Source organism: Thalassophryne amazonica, chromosome 13 (assembly GCF_902500255.1).
Source record: "Thalassophryne amazonica chromosome 13, fThaAma1.1, whole genome shotgun sequence".
Lineage (NCBI taxonomy): Eukaryota > Metazoa > Chordata > Actinopteri > Batrachoidiformes > Batrachoididae > Thalassophryne > Thalassophryne amazonica.
In genome coordinates this window covers 50,079,036-50,101,322 of record NC_047115.1, presented here as the reverse complement: position 1 = coordinate 50,101,322, position 22,287 = coordinate 50,079,036, and the positions used below count along the sequence as shown (strand labels likewise).

The following is a 22,287-nucleotide window of genomic DNA, read 5'->3' as shown; positions in this document are numbered from 1 at the left end:
CAAAAATCTGCTTACAACTTTCTTGGATGTCTGCCTTTCGTAAGTGTTTTTTATTACTTATATTTAAAACTTAGTTACTATACTTTTTCCACTTTTGTTTTGTACTTTCATGTTTAAACAGGGGATCTGGGAGAAACAGCTTTTCAATCGTATGTATGTTTGCTTCAGTTTTCAATATGTGTATGATTGTAATAGAGTATAATCTAAAATCAACTCAAAATAATCCAAAACAAGCAACAATGGCCTATATTAATACATAACATGCTTTTGGAGTGCGGTATGCATTTTCAGAGGCCCGACATCCATGCCCAGTCGTCCAAAATGACAGATATTCGCCTGAGTTAGACGATGGTGAATATCGCTCTTTTTGGGCGACTGGGCATGGACAGAGGGACTCTGAAAATGCATACTGCACGACAACTTCATGTTATTTGCATTATTATCACTTACTGAGATACACAACACGTGGAATCACATTAACAATATTTAATGTCATTTCAAAACGCATGACACCCAGCAAACGCGTACATAAAAAGTTGGCTCACTTTAACTTTTGTCGTGTTGGCTGGAACAGCGCTGCTCTCCAAATCCACTAGGGCGTCCTCATCAAGCTAGCTGCTTTGGCTGCTGTTCATTTGTTGGCCTATCCATGATAAAATCATCCAGAATATCCATATTGGGACCAACGTACACTTCTCGCTTTTCATGTTATCGTCTGCAGAGTTCTTGGGTTGCGCATGATATGACTTCATCACTTTATGTACAGCGGGCGGGTATTGGGATACCCACCCGTTACTGCGAGCAGGTATGGACAGGTAGGGTAAATGTAAATCTATGCTACCAGCCCAGCAATGCCTCAGTAAGTGATAATAATGACCAGTATGACCTTGGAATTAGAAAAAAAAAAGCTCCAAAAGCAACTTGATAGGCCTATTTGTTTTGCATGTTAAAAGATGTTAACATCACCCAAAAGGAGATTCTTAAGCCTTCACCTGTATCTATAAAATTTATTCATTTTCTGCTTGCTTTTCCAGGCCCAGGCATCAGTGGCTGCCCACACGTCCATATGATTGGCCAAGTTCTCTAACTTTTCCTGGTGGATCCTGAGGTGTTCACAAGTGAGATTGGAAATATAATCCCTCCAGTATGTCCGGGGTCTTCCCTGAGGCCTCCTCCCAGTTAGACAAGCCTGGAAGGCCTCCCTAGGAAGATGACCAGGGACATCCTCACCACATACACATCATTTAGGAGAGGATAACTCAACAGTTCTAGACTAATATGACCCCAATGAACAACTTGGGATATGTGCCAAAATCTCTGCCAAAATCTCTATCCAGGACAAACAGCCCGGAAATGACCACAATACAGCTGTATTTTCGGGTAACTGGGATCCGGTGCTGCAAGTACTGCAAATGCAAGGGAGGTGATTGTTGCAGAAACCCTAACACGGAATGAGTATAATCTTCATATTTGGATTTTGTTGTGTTTACGTTTGAAACAGAAATAGTAATGTGGTGTTATAAATTGTATTATTGGCTGTTGGGAAATGTCCCTGATAATCTTTAAAACATTTAAGATCTTTAGATACTGTTGTCTGCTAATGAAACACATTTTGTTTTGTATTGTATTTTTCACTTTAAATTAATATCCAATTGATAACTGAAAATAAAATTTCATTATATTTGGCAAATGTTGGTTTTCTTTCGATGTTGACCCACTTATCTGAGCTATTTTCCCTTAAAATATCAAAATAGACATTTTACACTTTTCTATGACTCTCCAAAACATGTACTGGTCATTCTGAACATTTTGAATACCTTGGAAAATCTATAGGTGCAGCAGTTTAGAAAATACAGCTTTGTTTGAAGCAACACTTGGGATGAAAAAGGCTGTGGTCATTTTTTAAAAGAATGTGGTCTTTTTTGGGCTGTTTGCCCCAGATAGAGATTTTGACACATATCTCAAGTTGTTCACTGGGGTCATATTAGTCTAGAACAGTTGAGTTATCCTCTCCTAAATGATGTACACACATGTCTCAGCTGGGCCCTAAAACCACCTCAGATGGCTCCTTTTGATGCGAAGGAACAGTGGTTCCATACCGACTACCTTCTAAATATTCGGGTTTCATACTTAAGTATGAAAAGACAGTGTAAGACAAGATACCCTATAGAGGGACATCATTTGCACCACTTGTAACCGCAGCATTGGTCTTTTGGTCATTACCCAAAGCTCATGACCATAGATAAGAGCATAAATCGACTGGAAAATCATGATGTCTGAAACAGTGTCCACAGGACCTCAGATGCAGCCCTGATATGTCTGTTGAGCTGACGCTCTATCGTATCCCCAAGAATAAACAAGACCAGGAAATATTTGAACTCCTCTTGGGGCACTAACTCTCCTCTGATGCTGAGGGGACAATCCATTCCAACAAAGGACCATGGAAGCACTGATTTGGAGACACTGATCCTTTTCCCAGTCACCTCACACTGCCTCAAACCTTCCTAGTGCACATCGACGATCACGGTCGATGAAGCCAACAGAACCACATCATCCACAGAAAGAAAAGATGCAATTCTTGAATTCCTCTCCATGAAAATCAGGAACAAGATTGGTGACAAGGGGCAGCTCTAGCAGAATCTAACACCTACCAGGAAAAGGTCTAATAGATTGCCAGCAACGCAGACACAGGACCTACTTTGGCTGTATATAGACTGGATCACACCTTGCAGCAGGAGTATGGTATACTGGCTCTGCTCCTGCAGCACCCCCCAAAGAACACCTGAGGGGATGTGGTCTTGTTCTGTATCTATCAAAATCCAAAATATCACAACTGAACAGTAGTTTTTATTGCAGTAGTCTTTAATGACATAATTTAGAGGTTGTGAGGACCCATTCACTGATCCCATTAATCCTATGCATGCCCTACTAACTAACCGCCCCCGCAGACACACACATGGTTCGGAATGCATGCGGACTGTGGATTAATTACAAAGAATACATGTGACTGTGTCATGACTTCTTTTTAAAGTGAAAAACTGTGTTTATTATGATGCAGTCGTGATAAAAGCACACAGAGTGGAGAGGCTGGAGCTTTGTGTGCACGGTGCTCAGTCGTCTGCTTTTGTGGTGTGGATCTGCAGACAGCAGCATTTCTTTATCGAGTTCCTCAAAGCCACACTGATACATCCACTGTTCATCCTGTTAATGAGTAGTTCAAAACTCTGATTGAATCCAATTGCAATAAAGGTGTGTCGTCTGCACGGTGAAGCAGACATTTGTTGCTGCATATCAACACACAGCACTGTGTATAAAAAAAATAATAACGCATATAAACGCACTGCTTCACTGTAAATATGTTAGTCTCTGAGATCATCAACAGTGTGCCTCTGTCTTGCTGTTTGACAACACAGAGCTGATAATAAAAATGATTAAAACCACCCAGCGAACCTACTTTCTCATCTGTTCTGCAGATAAGACTGTGTGCAGGCCTCAGGTATGGGGGGGTTCAGGGGTGAGGCATGAGAAAGGCCCCCCAAATCTCGTAAAAGTCCATTTTTGAAGACAATTTAAAGACATTTTTTGTACATAATAATATTAACGAGATTCTGCTACTTTGAAAAGCAATATTTAATATAATAGTAATAATAATAATGACTTATTTGTCATATTTAAGAATAAAACAATGCAGTTTGAACCATGTTGACTTTGAAACCAAGACCAACACTGGTTGTGACTGATTTTGTCAGAGCCCACTGAATTGAACGTGTGCCACCAAGCTGGCTGAAATTCCACAGCTGTGGACAGAACACTTTGTGCAATCAGATGTTTTCATGGTAATAACTTGAAAATCAGTGCCTGTGTTTTCACATTATTTCCATCTTGGTAACAATCCAGCTATTTTTTTTAAATATATATATTTACTGAGGTCAAAACATGTCAAAATAAGGCCCCAGGCCCCGCCAACTTTCAAGATTTCTCGTTGTCTTGCCTGAAAATGGAAAGCCAAGTAGTATTTGTGTTTTTTGTTTTTTTTTGCTGACCCAAAAAAATGATCCAATCCGTGCCTGACAATCCATATCCAATCCAAACCATAGCTTTTGTTATTTGTGACACCCCTAGTGTTTATTCTGAGAAACTTGTACATTTTTGTGTCACTGTGTCATCTGTTGAAATACCAACACATTCTATCTGAAAAATCTCTCCACCTACAGACTGACACAGAGTGACTGTTGAATGACACCTCACTGTCTGGAACATTTGTACACATCTTCAACACACATGGAGGTGACATTTCACTCAAAGAGTGCACTATATTACACACTCACAGCCGGTCAACTGTGTGTGTCTTCAAACTGATTTTGCCATTTATTTTTTTATGCATTTTCATTCGAGCCACTTTTAGCTGTGGCACAGCAGCTCAACTCATCCAGAAAAGTACAGCATCTTTGATATTTTCCATTGGGCCATGACACTATTTTTCTGCTGAAGTGAAGCGTCTTGTCTTTTCTGACTGACTGGTGTAGATTTTCACAGCGCCAACAGAACAAAGTTTTGTTTTGTTTTTTTTTCCCAGAGATCTATGCTAACAACAATAACATGACATTAATTATGAGCAGCGGAGGTCACAGAGGCAGGGCTATGACATCGTTTCACAACAGTTCTGTACGTTCAGCGTCTTTGTGCTGACGTGACTGAACCCAACCCGATCTGAGTGTCATTTTTTAAATATTTTGCAGAACCCAACCCAACCCGTCAGGCACGGATCGGGTATCCACGCTCTAATCTGCAAGGATATGGAGTCATTTTGACAACTTCTCTGTCCTCCTCCTCCGTCAAAACGCACTGCAGATTCTGGACCGATGCTGTGTATGTCAATCAGTTCTTCTTTACTGCCAGACACAGGCGGTCCACGATGAATGTAAAAACACTTTAAGCTATCAACTTCAGTTTAAACTAATCTAAATCATCATAATCCATATGCTTTCTGCTATTTTGAGCTGTTGTGTTGTAAGCAAGATTCCACAATGCAGTGGACGAGTCAAGATGTGCAAATCGCTCTATGTTAGCCTAGTTTCTCCTTATCCTTTAATTCATCCAGGAAGTTTCTCACCTCTCTTGCCAATATGCTTGCTCGGGGGGTGGGTAAGGTTTGACCTTAGCCTTGTGAAGTGCCTTAGGGCAACTATCTTGTGATTTGGCGCTATATAAATAAATTGAGTTGAACTGAAATATTTTAATTCCGGTTGTAATGGTGGTACTTGAAAAGCCAAATATTTTCTAAGGTGGTACTTATTGTAAATGCAGAATGAAAGTCAATAGGAGCAAGACTGAGTACATCTGTGTGAAGGACAGGTAACAGGGAGGCCGGTGGAACTGTGCAATTGCAAGGAGTAGAGTTGGTAAAGGCAGATGAGTTTGAAATGCTTGTGGTCAACTATCCAAAGTAATCCAAAGTGTGGTGGACAGGTGACGAAGAGAAGGCAGGCAGAGCGGACTGGCCTGAGAAAGGTCACAGGAATGATTTGTGATATAAGGATATCTATGAAAAACAGAGCTCAAAAGACCATAATGAGACAAGCTATGTTGTACGACTTGGAGGCGGTGGCGCTAACAAAAACAGGATGGACAGGATTAAGAATGAACATGTCAGAGGGACAGCACAGGTAGTAAGTACAGTTTGGACACATGCAGTGGAGGGACCCAGGGTACATTGTAAACCCAAACTATTTAACAGAACTCAAAGGTCAGAAATGAAGAATAACTTGAAATTTAAATCCCACAGGTACATGTTATTACTTCTGATTAAATGTTTTTGCATAATTTTATAACAAAATTGAAAATTAAAGCCTTCTTTATTTATTTTTATATACCGCTCATTGCCCCCTGCATTGCCATCACCGCCCAAAAGGCAGCACACGACCACACTTTGGGAACTGACATGTTCTGAGATGACCACCAGATTTGTATATCTGCACGTGTGCAAAAAACGGAGTTTGATCTGTACTGATTTTACCCGTTCAGTGTGCGGACCAAAATTAGGTTTAATGTGAATAACTGATTTTATCTCTGTAAAAAATGGGACGTTTGTTCCTTACTAAGTTTACCCTTTCTGTGTGCGGCCCAAAATCAGGTTTACAGGTGGGTTATTTTTGTCCATAAATTGAAACCAGCTCTCAGTCCTTTCCACACACAGAAGGGTAAATTCAGTACGGAACAAACATTCAATTTTTTACGCATGCGCAGACAGTGAATATACTAATCTGGTACGGTGGGTATCTCAGTCTGTAACAGAATAACTGGCATAGATAATGATAAGACCACAAAAGTACGAAAACCCTGTTCTCGCTTCCACAGTTTTGTATACCAGAACCGGTGTGTGAAAACAGATCTTCTGAAGCGTTCCATTCATTTGCGTAGTCTGCATGGGTTTCCGCCCACAATCAAAAACATGCTTATTTAGGGTCTGCTTCTTTCTCTGCCCCTGATCAAGGCAGTGTCTCTACATCTGGAGTTGGTCCTCGGGCGCCGGACTGAGGCTGCCCACTGCTCCTAGTGGTTGGATTGTGTCTAACTGTAATTAGGATGGATTAAATGCAGAGGACAAATTTTGTTGTATGTATATATGTATGTACAATGACAGTAAAGGCTGTATTCTATTCTTCATGGTATTCAACACCATGGAAGCCAAAACTGTTACTGAAAGGACCATGACGACGAGGAAAATGTTTAAGACTACATGGCATTCCAAAAGCAAACAACACCGTGACCGAGATCAGGGTATCTACACAGGTGAGCATCACCACCCTCAAACGTACATGTCGACTGTGTGCCTGAGGACTTATATAGTGCAGGAAACAGCAGACAACACAGGCATCATCAGAGTGCAGTGGATACACCCACTGTCAACAATTTTGTTGAAGAGTGTAGCTTTTGTGAGGTCAAGCTGGAGTGAAATCAAGTAACTAAAAAGTGACAGCGGGTAGTCCTTTTTAACTATACTCAACAAAAATATAAACGCAACACTTTTGGTTTTGCTCCCATTTTGTATGAGATGAACTCAAAGATCTAAAACTTTTTCCACATACACAATATCACCATTTCCCTCAAATATTGTTCACAAACCAGACTAAATCTGTGACAGTGAGCACTTCTCCTTTGCTGAGATAATCCATCCCACCTCACAGGTGTGCCATACCAAGATGCTGATTAGACACCATGATTAGTGCACAGGTGTGCCTTAGACTGCCCACAATAAAAGGCCACTCTGAAAGGTGCAGTTTTATCACACAGCACAATGCCACAGATGTCGCAAGATTTGAGGGAGCGTGCAATTGGCATGCTGACAGCAGGAATGTCAACCAGAGCTGTTGCTCGTGTATTGAATGTTCATTTCTCTACCATAAGCCGTTTCCAAAGGCGTTTCAGAGAATTTGGCAGTACATCCAACCAGCCTCACAACCGCAGACCACGTGTAACCACACCAGCCCAGGACCTTCACATCCAGCATGTTCACCTCCAAGATCATCTGAGACCAGCCACTCGGACAGCTGCTGAAACAATCGGTTTGCATAACCAAAGAATTTCTGCATAAACTGTCAGAAACTGTCTCAGGGAAGCTCATCTGCATGCTCGTCGTCCTCATCGGGGTCTCGACCTGACTCCAGTTCGTCGTTGCAACTTCGCACAGCCATTGAGTGGGCAAATGCTCACAGTCGCTGGCGTTTGGCACGTTGGAGAGGTGTTCTCTTCACGGATGATGCGAAGATGTGTTGCACTGCATGAGGCAAATGGTGTTCACACCAGATACTGACTGGTATCCCCCCCAATAAAACAAAACTGCACCTTTCAGAGTGGCCTTTTATTGTGGGCAGTCTAAGGCACACCTGTGCACTAATCATGGTGTCTAATCAGCATCTTGGTATGGCACACCTGTGAGGTGGGATGGATTATCTCAGCAAAGGAGAAGTGCTCACTATCACAGATTTCAACTGGTTTGTGAACAATATTTGAGGGAAATGGTGATATTGTGTATGTGGAAAAAGTTTTAGATCTTTGAGTTCATCTCATACAAAATGGGAGCAAAACCAAAAGTGTTGCGTTTATACACATATATACACATACACATATATATACATACACATACATCTATATACACATACACATACACATATATATACATACACATACACATATACATACATACACATACACATACACATACACATACACATACATACACATACACATACATACACATACACATACACATACACATATATATACACATACACATACACATATATATACACATACACATACACATATATATACATACACATACACATATATATGGCGGGCCTGTTAACACCAACTCAACACTGAGCTTCCGGCTCCTATCAAAACAGCATTTGCTTTGCTTTACATATGATGTAACACAAAGCAAAATTTTGCTTTAGACAATTTTACACTTCTATAACTTAAAATCAAACATGAGTACTGTCCACCCAGTGCAAGCAAAGCAAGTCACAATATCCTCTATGAACAGGAACCATTTATGGGTTTATGGTCCTGACTTTGACAACCCCAAGCACCAATCTAACCCACTGCTTTCGGATCTACAACCCCTGACAAAAATTATGGAATCACCGGCCTCGGAGGATGTTCATTCAGTTGTTTAATTTTGTAGAAAAAAAAGCAGATCACAGACATGACACAAAACTAAAGTCATTTCAAATTGCAACTTTCTGGCTTTAAGAAACACTATAAGAAATCAGGAAAAAAAAAACTGTGGCAGTCAGTAATGGTTACTTTTTTAGACCAAGCAGAGGGAAAAAAATATGGAATCACTCAATTCTGAGGAAAAAATTATGGAATCATGAAAAACAAAAGAATGCTCCAACACATCACAAGTATTTTGTTGCACCACCTCTGGCTTTTATAACAGCTTGCAGTCTCTGAGGCATGAACTTAATGAGTGACAAACAGTACTCTTCATCAATCTGGCTCCAACTTTCTCTGATTGCTGTTGCCAGATCAGCTTTACAGGTTGGAGCCTTGTCATGGACCATTTTCTTCAACTTCCACCAAAGATTTTCATTTGGATTAAGATCCGGACTATTTGCAGGCCATGACATTGACCTTATGTGTCTTTTTGCAAGGAATGTTTTCACAGTTTTTGCTCTATGGCAAGATGCATTATCATCTTGAAAAATGATTTCATCATCCCCAAACAGCCTTTCAATTGATGGGATAAGAAAAGTGTCCAAAATATCATATGGCTTTCGTTTAGCTTTTCTGTATGTAAATCCCATTTCCTTTAGGCGGTTTCTTACAGTTCGGTCAAAGACGCAAACTCCAGTTTCCTCCCATTCGTTCCTCATTTGTTTTGTTGTGCATTTTCAATTTTTGAGACATATTGCTTTAAGTTTTCTGTCTTGACACTTTGATGTCTTCCTTGGTCTACCAGTATGTTTGCCTTTAACAACCTCCCATGTTGTTTGTATTTGGTCCAGAGTTTAGACACAGCTGACTGTGAACAACCAACATCTTTTGCAACATTGCATGATGATTTACCCTCTTTTAAGAGTTTGATAATCCTCTCCTTTGTTTCAATTGACATCTCTCGTGTTGGAGCCATAATTCATGTCAGTCCACTTGGTGCAACAGCTCTCCAAGGTGTGATCACTCCTTTTTAGATGCAGACTAACGAGCAGATCTGATTTGTTGCAGGTGTTAGTTTTGGGGATGAATATTTACAGGGTGATTCCATAATTTATTCCTCAGAATTGAGTGAGTCCATATTTTTTTCCCTCTGCTTGGTCTAAAAAAGTAACCGTTACTGACTGCCACAATTTTTTTTCTTGATTTCTTATAGTGTTTCTTAAAGTCAGGAAGTTGCCATTTGAAATGACTTCAGTTTTGTGTCATGTCTGTGATCTGCTTTTTTTCTACAAAATTAAACAACTGAATGAACATCCTCCAAGTCCGGTGATTCCATAATTTTTGCCAGGGGTTGTACATTTCAATCATAATCACTATTCTTTCATTTTAATGAGACCAAGGCATTTACACATATTAAGGAGGTTGATTAGGTTGTAGGGTTAATTAGTGTACGATAACAGAAACTACTAGGTTACAACTGTTGTGGTTCAAAAACACTTACCAGTAATGCCCACTTTGTAGATTTCCCTGAATTTCTGATTAGCTGCCTCTCCGGGCACGTAGTCTCCGAGGCCAATGGTGCTGAGGGAAATGAAACAAAAGTAGAAGGACTCCAGAAAGTTCCAGTTCTCCTCAAGTGCTGAGAAGATGGCAGCAGGGATGAGGAAGAAGCAAGAAACAGCCAAAATGGCCAGCAGAAAGGCATGCACAATGGCCACCAGTGGCTTGGAGAGGCCCCAGCGAGTATGGATGTATGTGATTGGCCTCCATGTGCTGAACACCATGATCCTTTGCACCACAGCAGTGAGGAAAAGTAGTGTGAAAGGAATACCAATCACTGAGTAGATGATGCAGAAGGCTTTACCACCATCTGAGAGCGGTGCGGTATGGCCATATCCTGTGTAGACAGACATTGCAGAAAATAACTGTTACCATATAATTAATTTCCTGTGCTACTACTTTGTGCAAAAGTACAACTATTTAATACAGCTGTAAATAAAGATGATTTTCATTACCGATTCTTCTGTTGATTCATCCATAAGGCAATTACGATAATGTTTGTTCAGTTTGGAAATGGTTAAATAAGTGAGGAAAGCCACCAAGACACCCAGACAACCCTGAAGAAGTTATAGGTTTCTATCTAAGCTTGAATCTCTGATGTGCCTTCTGGCAAATTGTAGATGAACCTCCAAGTTTTCTTTTTTGAGAAAAAAAAAAATCCTTCTCTGTAACACTTCATGAAGCTGTATAAGTGGTGATGCAAAATTCAAAACTTGCACTATGCACAATTTCTCCAGCCACAGCAGCCTATAACTTTTTCTGGGTTGTCTGGGTGGCTTTCCTCACTCTTCTCCTTCATGTACAGTCCCTTAGCTTTTGAGAACTGTCTACTCCACCCAGATTTACCATAGAGTACCGTACTGTTTGTATTTCTTCATAATTGATGTAAATGAAGTCCAAGACACATTCAGTGACTTGCAAATGTTCATGCATCCATCCCCTGACTTGTTTGAAGAAAACTTGATGTAAAAGTGATGGTTTATGTGTCTTATGAAACGGTGTACTTACTATTCACACCATTATTTTGGCTTTTAGATTTTAAATTCTTTTAATTCATGATGAAGAGATTACTTTTCACGGTGAGCTTAAAGGACACCATTTTAGAAATTTTAAAATGAAAAGCCAGAATTTTTTTTTAAATTTCCTAAAAACATGTAAAAGCTCAGGGGTTCACAAACTTTCAAGAAGCACCATATAAGGATATTCTCAACCATCAAGCACTCCACTTTTTCATGCATTTTCCACTCTATGAGCACTCCTGTGCTCTGTGGTTGGCTGTGGACACATTCACATGCGACCTTTCGAAGTAAGGTCTTTTAAAGATTCCCAGCTTTTTTTCTTTCTTCTGGTTGCTCTCTTTGGGATTTTCAACAACAGAAACATCCATCATTACCTCACACAAATTCTATATGGAAGACCGGTGGACTTTGGCCACAGGGTGATTGTGTTGAATGGTACTATTTTCTTTTTGTCCATACTACCAAGAAATATTGTAGTATTTTAAGTTTGTATTAAGATCATTAACCCAAGAACTCATTGACAGTAATGAAAGTAATTAAAGAGTCACTGGTTATCTATCAACACAGTGTGTGAACTAAAGCATTTTGCAGCAAGGCAAGCTGTACTTTACACAGATATGCAAGTCATGAATACTGAAATCTCACAGATAATCAGTACCATGTGATCAGACTAAAGTTCATCGCATTGTTTTGGTAGAACATGTAAATAAATAAATAAAAAACATCTTGTCTGACTTCTGCATGCACATGTCTGGGTTAATGCCTTCAGTCAAACTACACAAGACAGCCTGCTTTAAAAGATTTATTTCAAATTAGAGGATGTCAATGCTTGAGGTGAAAAGAGAGCATATTTCCCACATAAACACACCCTTATTATCATGTTTGCTTCCGTTTCTCAACTTGGGTGTTGGCCTGCTTCTCTTTAGAATTCAGACAAGGATATATTTGGAACTTACATAATATTCACTGCTGTGACATAAATGGAACATAGATCATTCATAAACTATGTATAAAATCTTTACAAACTGAAGTGTGGGAAACACTTAATATTTTCATTCTTTTTTTAAATCTCCATAACAGTAACATAACTAGGAATCCCTCATGTGGTGAAATGGGAATGATGACATCACAGGGCAGGTCGTGAAATATAATCACACTTCAGGGATTTGTTGTTACATTTCCAACTAATGTATTATTTACAAGAGAATGAATGTAAAACCACTCCAAGTTTTGAATGTTAATTCCTCTTGATAATCCATAAACAGACTGGGCCGACTCATTTAAATTTGGAAACTTGTTTTTGTCAGATATGCATCCATTACCAGTGCATTTGGTGGCATTTTCTTCTTTGGTGTGTCTTTTACATGTGGAAAATTAAGAAACATGGAAAACACAAAAAGGCAAATGTTTAAAAAGTAATGAACAAACATGAATGAAACAGATTTCTCTGAAACAAACATTTTCATTTTACATTTATCTGGATACATTTACTAAATACATTACTGTGCATATTTTTTAAGCAACAGGGAATGTTGATTTAAAGAAAATGTAGTGTGTTTTTTGTCATCTGTGGGTGACAAGAATATCAAAGGGATAAAAGGGATAACAAGTGGATTTTGTGCTGATGTGGTGACTTTGATTTCTCTTTAACTGTTTGTTTCAGCTGTCACAAAGCTAATATTCATTCATTTTCTATACCTGCTTACTTCGATTAAGGGTCACATGGCTGGAGCCTATCACAGCAGTCATACAGCGTAAGGCGGAGTATTACACCCTGGACAGAATGCAAGTCTATCGTACAAACATACTATTGATAATTATAAATGTTTTTGTTTTTACTTCATTAGAGAAGCTAATTAATTATGAAGTTGCAAAATAAATTTTTTTAACAAAATTAAAAAAAAAAATCATTAATATCTTTGTCAATGTATTGCCTGGTGTGTGACAACTAGTAGTATACAAAAAATTTAAAAAATGAATACAGCTGAGTATCGCAATTTTTTTCTATGACACTCCATTGATTTTTCTGTCCCTCATATTGATACATTAAAAGATTTAAAATGTACTTAGATTTCCTTCAAATTCCAGAGATCACTATGAGTAATTAAAAAAATGGCAAATTTTATTCTTCCTTTCATATTATAGCATTCCTTTACATAATCAGAAATTATGAGCATGATTGAGAAGTTTTGAGCCTGATCCATATGGCATGATTCACCATGTTTTGCATTCTGAGAAACCAATATTTCTCAGCACTGCACCCAGTGAGTCTAAACTTGACACATTCTCATGAAATGTTGGTGACACGGGCACATTAAATTGGTGCCTGTGTGAGGTCCAGTTCATTCCAAATAAGTTAAATGTCATTTCCTTACAGTTTATTTTGGTGCGCCCGTCTGAGGCGATTTAAAATTTTGCAACAGTGCCCTGACCATTGCTGTAAGGAAGAGTCATTTACATTCAACATACAGCACTCCAGGCTTGAGGCAGAAGTCATGAAAAATTACTTCTGCTTTAGATGGCAGTGTTCTATGTAGGGCTGAAACGATTAGTCAAGTAACTCAAATAATTCGATTACAAAAAATGTTACAGGCAAATTCTGTGCCTCAAGGCTTCGCTTAACATAGTAGTCGGTAAGTGCACAATCAGGTGTTACCATTTTAATAATGCAATGTTAACAACCTATATCTCATAAAATAATGCCATTAGGGACATTAGAAGCTATTGCTAAGGACCCTTGGGCATACCTTTATCTGTGCCCTGTTTTTTACAGTCTGGAAATGCATTAAAAAAAAAACCTCAAAATGGTGAATACATGGTGAAAAAATGCTATTTTTTTGCATGTTACCTCGTTTCATGTGAAATTTGCTCATTATATAATAAAGCTGATATTTATCCTCTCGAACCTTTCAAAGAACTACACCAATCAGTGACATTCCCAGTATTTCTCTGGTCATGACACAAGTTACGGAATCAAAATATCTTCACTTGGAGCCAAGCAGCAGTCATTTGAGTAAAATAATAGGTTTGTAACCAGAATCCAAATTTGTCAATTCATTTGAGAAAACACTATGTTCTAAACATAAATCCTTTGATTTCATAATTCCTGTTTATTAGATTTGACACCTAAATGGATCCCCTACAAAACAGTGCTAGTAATTTGTTTCAGTTTTATTGCTGGAACTTCTTGGAAATTCACATAATCTGGGATGTGGATGTCCCACAAAATATTGTAGTCTCCGTGGCAGCATACTCACAGAGAGGCAACACTAAGTTCAGGAATGATACCAATATATTTCACTACAGTGTGTCTTTGTCTCAACCATGATCTAGAAATTGGAAGTGATATATTTATTTTTAGCACCTCAAGAATGACAATTTGTGCCAAATGTAGTCTCCGTAGTAGTAGCTCTATACTGGAATCACTTGTAAAACTATGATGGAGGTTTTACAGCAGAAATTTTGGTCCAGTCTTTTGACTCACATTATAGGACACAGAAATAACACCATTTCCAATGCTTTGGTGTGTAACTTTTTGGAATAAAAGAGTTCTTCACAAACCTAATGTAGTCTCCGTAGTACCTGTTTTTGTTCACAAGGATCAAGCATGCAGTCTGTCACCAACAAAAATCTAAATAGTATTTGCTCATGAAATTCTGCATGAAAATCCCTTGGGATGTTGTTATCATTGTGAAACAAACTATTAAGCATTATACTGAATTTCATTTTTCACCAAAAGTGAAACACTAGTGGTACACCTGATTGTGCAATTACCGTAGTACATATGCCAGGCCTGCGTGTGGTGCTGTAACGTCCCCAGAAAAAACAGAAGACGACTGGAGCATGCATAAGCTGTGTAAGCGCTAATGCAAACCTTCTAATAATGAGTGAAAAAAGTTTGTGTTGTCATTCATATTCTCTTAAAAATGGTCAAAAAAGCAAAAATTCTGCCAAGGTATGTAAACTTTTGAGCACAACTGTAAATCAAAACCATAAGTCAAACCTGCTTTGCTTTTCATGACTTCTGCCTCACGTCTGGAGCACTGTATGTTGAATGTAAATTACTTTTTTTTTTTTTTTTTTTTTTTTTTTTTTAAATGTAGCAGCCTGGCAGCCAGGCCCCTTCTGCTGGTGTAGAGTTGAGCTCAGCTCCTCACAGCCGCCTGACTGCTGCAAAACACGTAGCAGACAGGAACCAACATGTATGATTTTAGGGTTTACAAATGTTTTTGACTGTTACCAACTATGCTAGCAACAAAACATTAGGGGACTAAGTTAGCGGAACTAAGTTTAGCGGAAGCTAATTGGTCCGCTGATGGTTTTTGAAGTTACCTGAAATGCTAATCCACTAACAAAAAGGTTAGCTTCGCTAATTAGCGGTTAGCAGATTAGCGGAACTGTGCCCACCACTGTGAACTGCTTGTAATCAGTGAAACGACTGGTTAGTTCTGTTCGAGGCTTAGCGGGTATTAAACGCAGGGGTGGTGGCCAAGTGGTTAATGCGCTTGGTTTCAGTGCAGAAGGTTCCGGGTTCAAATCCCACCCCTGCCACATTTGTCCATGTAATGTGGAGTTGCGTCAGGAAGGGCATCCAGCGTAAAACCTGTGCCATTTCAACATGCAGATCCACCTTGGATTTGCTGTGGCAACCCCGAGTGCAAACAAGGGAGCAGCCGAAGGGACGTACTATACAATGAATTAAACATTTAAATTACTCATTAATGTACCAAGATACTGTGTGTGAAATGTAACTGAACATTTCCTGTCATATTCTCTACTAAATATACAAAAATTATGCCCACCCTTTTATAGGTCATCAAAAGTCACAATATATTGGGACAGCTGGGTGTTAATATGGTGGTGCAATAATGGACACAGTTAATTTTAAGGTCTGGACGGAGAACATCATATCTCAGTAAACTATTCCACACATAGCCAGTTACCCGATTACTACTTGGTATTGAGTTTACATCTATTACTACAGTTTGTGGTGCCAAAAAGGTCAGCCCACTGCAGCAGAATATCAAAATGAACCTTAGTGTTTCAACTAATACTCTACATTTTTATGCTGCTACTGCTTAAATTTACAGTAATAATAAATAAAAATCTAAATTAAAAAGAAAACAAAGAAGCAATCCCGGAACAGGAGGTCTGACAGGAGACCTGCCGGGTACTACTGCTGAATAGGGTACAGCCACACTGTGCAGCGATACCACGGAATAAAAATAAATAAATAAGCATTCTGTTCCTGTGTGAAACAAACACTTATTTTTGTTTTGGCTGGCCCTGGTTTTGTTGAGAGTCCCCACAATGGAGGCAGTATAGAGTTGCATTGGGATTTGGCACGTTTTATGCTGGATGCCCTTACTGACGCAATGCCAGTTTTATCTGGAGAAACACCCACAACCCCTGGTCTTCTGAAGAGGTCTCCCGTTCAAGTACTAATCACGATGCATTCTGTTTCGACTGTGAGATATGACAGCCTCAGGTTTACACAAAGAAGAGTGGCTGCCCTGTGCAGACCAAAGCAGCGGGCACTTTCATGTTTCTGGGTGGATGTGCCTGCATGAGTACTCTTTATACCATAGAGAAAAACCAAATGATCCGCACAGCCACAGCGCTCCTAGACAAAAAAAAAAAAATTTATTTAACAGAAAATAAATGTAACGTTTCGGGCAGACGCCCTTCGTCAGACCTGATATTTTTTGGTCCCGCGCGCCTTTTTATGTGTTTTGGATGTGTGTGTCTCCATTGCATTATTCTTTATACCATACCATGCCTGTAAAATCATCTAATTTAAAACTCCCATATGTTAATTTTTAAAAGGTTAGAGAATTTTATCCATTTTGTTTTTCAAAAAATAGTGTGTTCAAGAAGGTAGCAGGCTTTTTCAGATGAAGAAAATCCTGACTATTTTTGCAAGATTAGAGCGATGCATTAGTCCACAAAAACAATGAACACAGGATAATAATCAATGGATAATAAATGATTATGGTATTTTGTAAACTGACAAAACCGATCACCCAAAATAATTAAGTTTTAAACTGAATAACAGTCAAAAGGAGATATTTATTTTGTCAGGTCATTAATGGTTAGAACCGTCTACAATACTTGATATAATGAAGCTTTTCATTTTGGCAGCATTTTCGCTTTATGGAAACAGTATTTTTATTATGATCACATGTACTCGGCCTGCACCTGCACTTAATGCGCCACTGTGAGCCCTAGTGGTGGATCAGGAAAACTACAAGTGGCAGAGTATGATTCATTGATATGATGATGAGATGCAAATAGGAAAAGGAAAAACAAGAACGTCTGGTCCTTTAGGAGTCGCCTAATTTAATTCCAGTAGAACATAAATATGTTCAACCTTAATGTTAGTGGGGTGTAGCATCAGGCAGAGTGTCGTTTCGTGTCGTACCTGTGGTGGACAGCACGGTGCTAGCAAAAAACAGCGACGAGGTGAAGTCCCAGTTCCATTTGGCAGAAGCGTTGTGAAGCACCGAAACACCGTAATTACTTGCCTCGAGGGATTTCTTCAAAAAACGCTCCAGACCCTCCTCGGATAGGCATTCATTGTCCTGGAGGAACTGTTTTTTATGGGCCCTGAGCTCCTGTCGGAGGAGGTCTTCATAAGGCAGCTCCACCGAAGAAAAGACGACCGCGCCGAACACCAGATAAAGAATATATCCTAAAACTAGACACACGAAATACCACGTCGTTTTGTGACTCTGTATCAACCGCACGCACGAATTACTGGCGAGAGACTGAAGCATTTTCAAGAGGCAGCTCGCTCTTCTAATAATAATAATAAATTACGCCAATTAATTCACTGCCGCGGTTACGAAATATGCTTGAATATCGGGATGTGAGACAAAAAAACAAAGCTCAAGTCTCTTCCTCCGTCTGCGGAACCAACCTGCCGTGCGACATTCAGGGACTAGAGGAAATGTCGACCTTAATGACAAAAACTGCCTTTGCTTGTGGAACGACTCGAACGAGTGGGTGCTTTTTGATTTATTTATACAAAATTTATATTTATACAAAAAAGAACCATCCCTGTGTTCCGAAAACCACCTTCTGTATAAATGAAAAGATGGGCGCTAATAAGAAAGTGAAAATACTCACCTTCAAGTAAATCAAGGTCTAAGATCACATTTTTTTTATTAAAATTAAAATTTCTATTTACGTTGCAACTGTATTTGACAGGTGTGTGAGAGTTTACAATGTGCGCAAAGAAAAAGAGAAAACATACCAGTTACCTGATTTAATAATGACCGTATTTCCAAACGACATAAACGCTATGTGGAGTAGTCATATTTACGAGCCTTAACTGAGACATTAAAGGCAACAGATGGCTGTTGCGGCGGTGACAATGGATGTGTGACGTCAGATCTTTTATGTTTCAGTCAGGTCGGTTTGACGCGTTTCAGTTTTTAAACCAAACCACGGGCAGCGTTACTTTCTCTCCCTGTTCCTTTTTCAGCCACCTGTGATTAAGAAGTGAGGAAGCTGAAAAAGCCAAAATGTGCATGAGTGTGAGGGTGTGATCAAGATGAAGAAGACTATGTAGAAACAGCTGATTAACATACAATGCATCCGCTAAGTATTCACAGCACTTCACTTTTTCCATATTTTGTTATGTTCCAGGCTTATTCTGTAATTCCCCCGGCTCTTTTATGTAAGATTCTGCCCCTTACCAAAAACCAAACCATTGTATTCCTCATTTTGAGTTTATTAAAGGTCATGTTAGAAACGAGGCCTGCGACCCTCACAAACACTGTCCATCTTGAGAAAGGCCCCGAAAACGAGTCATACAGCACTTTAAATACCTTGTGGGCATCACAGTAGGTGTGGTTTAGTCTCACATTTCTAATGTTACTGGCTCTCGCCTACATGGCAGCATTGTGACTACTTTTTCCTCGTTTCACTGTAAAATGTCCACTCTGACTGAAAATGAAAGGCATTTGGCCGCTCTTCCTCTGTCTCTTGTAGCTAATGTGCTCAATGTGTCGTAGTCATTTTAGGCCGTAACCTCCTGGGTTGTTGACCTCCCAATATTCCAACAAAAATTGTAACAAGTAATATATAAATATACACGTGGCTGGGCGAGCGGACGTGCATATATAGAGTGCCTGTGCTTAATTAAACAAATTCATCATAGTGCATCTGTCACCAAGAAATTCAACAGTGATATAGGCCTATAATACAACTTTTGAGTTTTTTACAATGATCAAATTAACTCCCAGTATATGTTCTTGAATATATGATATAACCGTTAAGTCCAAATTTGGGATCGTTAACGTGAATACAATGAAAGGGATAGGCTTCAGGGCTGTAACCGGGTCTGTGCCGACCTGCGGGTGATCCCCGGTCCCGTCCTATATTGTGATTGTCTGGTTCTGACTGTAAGCACATATAGAGGAAGGGTTTGACCTGACGGTTCTGTGCCGAACAGCATCAGCCATCCCCCACCTCTTGTTTATAGGAATTTAGATAGAATTGTGAGACATATATTAACACTGGGAATTTAATGAAGATGAAGTATGAAGATGATCAGATGAAGGATGAAGGGGCGATGGGGAGGGAGGAGACAGGTTTGGAAGACTGGGTTGGTTGTATTATTAATGGAGGGATTTGTTAAGTTGCATAGCTCTATTTAAACTACTAGCACATCTATTAGCAAGTTCTTCTCCTGGGTGGCATCCATCATGCATAAGCTTGTAAATGGTATATTTTTTATTTTTCCTATTTTTTTGAATACAAGTATGGAGTAGTGGTGTGTGAATATTTCTTTCAGCGTTCTTGTCTGTTATATAATTGTTTAACATACTGAGGGTTGCTTCAAGATGTTTCTGCATGTCGTTATATTCTTTCTGGTAGTTTAGGCATGTAGATTTCTTTTTGAGTAACGTGTGGAAGTTCCATGTATGTAAATGGATCGGATAGATAGTAGCTATTATTGGTGTTGCACCGTGTTTGTGGATGGATGAGATTGTGTTGTCTATTGCTGCTATTATTTGGGTGTAGTGTGATTGACTATTGTTGAAGATAACTTCTTGGTAGTTTGGGGATGTCAACCATGTAGTGATGTCACAGATGCCTGCAACTATGTAATAATGTGTTTTACCTGGTATGATTGGGGGTGATGATAAATAATGTTAGCTAGTGCCATTTGTGTTATTTTTTCAAATTTGGCCCCCAGCCTGCCCCATATGTCCTCCACCCCTTCGGTAATCAATCTTTTGTGTGTACTTTTTTTAGTACCCCCACCCTGCCATCACCCAATATCACGTTCATATCTGTTGTGATGTCTTCATGACTACCTGTGTTTGGAAACAAAGCAGAAAAAGAGAAAATTAATAAGACATATCAATATCCAAATTGGTATTTCGTAAGATGTAACCTAATTGCAACTAGGCCTTAGGGCATTTCATATCATTCCGGATGATATAACCATTCTTTTTTGAGTGCAGTCTTAAACAAGTTTAAGTTGTCGCAGGAAACTGTTGCATCACTGAGGCTGTTCCAATCATTAATTACTCTGATGGCAAAGGAGTTCTGCCTAAGGTTGTTATTTACATTGCTTTTAGCTAGCTTGTATCTATGGCCTCTGGTGTGATGGGGGTCCTGGCTATACTCAACACCATTGTAAACAATGCTGCCGGAGCACCCTCTACTGGAGAAACTACATAATGACACCATTTCTGACAACCAATAACTTTTTCTGCATTGGTAAACTGGTAAAATAAAAGTTTTCATATTGGCAAAAATAACACCAATATGGATATGTTCATGAAAGGTTCATATCGCTGATATTAGCCGATCGATATATCGGTCAGGTTTCATAATTTACTGTAGAAAATGTATGCCTATATTAAACAAAGAATTGAATGATCCTCAAGACGGACTTTGATTCTTTTGCAACAATTTCAACATCATGTGGCTGGATGACCTATAAAACCCCCCAAACAAACAAAAAACATCTTACTTGGTTTAGTGACCTCGCAGTCTCTGCTCTGCAGGACATCTTCCACAGATGTGTCAAAGATTTTTCAATTTATTTTCCTTTATATAGCGCCAAATCACAACAGAGTTGCCGCAAGGCACTTCACACAGGTAAGGTCTAACCTTACCAACCCCCAGAGCAACAGTGGTAAGGAAAAACTCCCTCTGAGGAAGAAACCTCAAGCAGACCAGACTCAAAGGGGTGACCCTCTGCTTGGGCCATGCTACAAACATAAATTACAGAAACAATTCACAGAACAATTCACGGACAAATATACAAGAATTCCTGTTGGTGCACAGGACAGGAGGGTCGCCAACACAAATACAACTCCCATCTCTGGATGGAGCTGCACCTTAAACAGAAAAAACAGAATCAGGCATCGGAAAGACAAGAAATACTGTATAATTTGCCAGCATTAATCAACAAGAAAAACAGAAGAAATACTAAGGTGATCACTGGCTGCTAGCTCTAAGCTTCACTAAAAGACCCAGAATTTAGGTAAAGTTGAAGCCACGGCCCGCTCCAATTACTAATAACATGAATTAAAAGAATAAAAAGCATAAAACAAAACTGTACCAGTATGCTAGCCATATGAAAGGGAAAATAAGTGCGTCTTAAGTCTGGACTTGAAAGTCTCCACAGAATCTGATTGTTTTATTGACGCAGGGAGACCATTCCACAGAACAGGGGCATGATAAGAGAAAGCTCTGTGACTCGCAGACTTTTTATTCACCCTAGGGACACAAAGTAGTCCTGCACCCTGAGAACGTAAAGCCCGGGCCAGTACATAAGGTTTAATTAGGTTAGCTAGGTAGGGAGGTGCCAGTCCATTAATAATTTTATAGGTTAGCAGCAGAACCTTAAAATCTGATCTCACTGGGACAGGAAGCCAGTGAAGAGATGCCAAAATGGGTGTAATGTGGTCGAACTTTCTGCTTCGTGTCAAAAGTCTGGCTGCAGCATTTTGAACCAATTGGAGAGCCCTAATGCTAGACTGCGGTAAACCAGAAAATAGAACATTGCAGTAGTCCAATC

The 22,287-nt window shown here is 39.4% G+C and overlaps 1 protein-coding gene across 1 annotated transcript in view; it reads right to left on the bottom strand.

Moving 5' to 3' along the window:
- The window catches only part of kcnk1b (potassium channel, subfamily K, member 1b), a 31,654-nt gene extending 13,480 nt beyond the window's left edge, over positions 1-18,174 (bottom strand). Inside the window, exons 1-2 of the mRNA XM_034185023.1 lie at positions 17,665-18,174; positions 10,166-10,561 (exon numbers count right to left, since the gene is read on the bottom strand). Coding sequence (XP_034040914.1) covers positions 10,166-10,561; positions 17,665-18,019 — 751 coding nt within the window. The 5' untranslated portion in view covers positions 18,020-18,174. The remainder of the gene's footprint in view (positions 1-10,165; positions 10,562-17,664) is intronic.
- Positions 18,175-22,287: the final 4,113 nt, after the last annotated feature.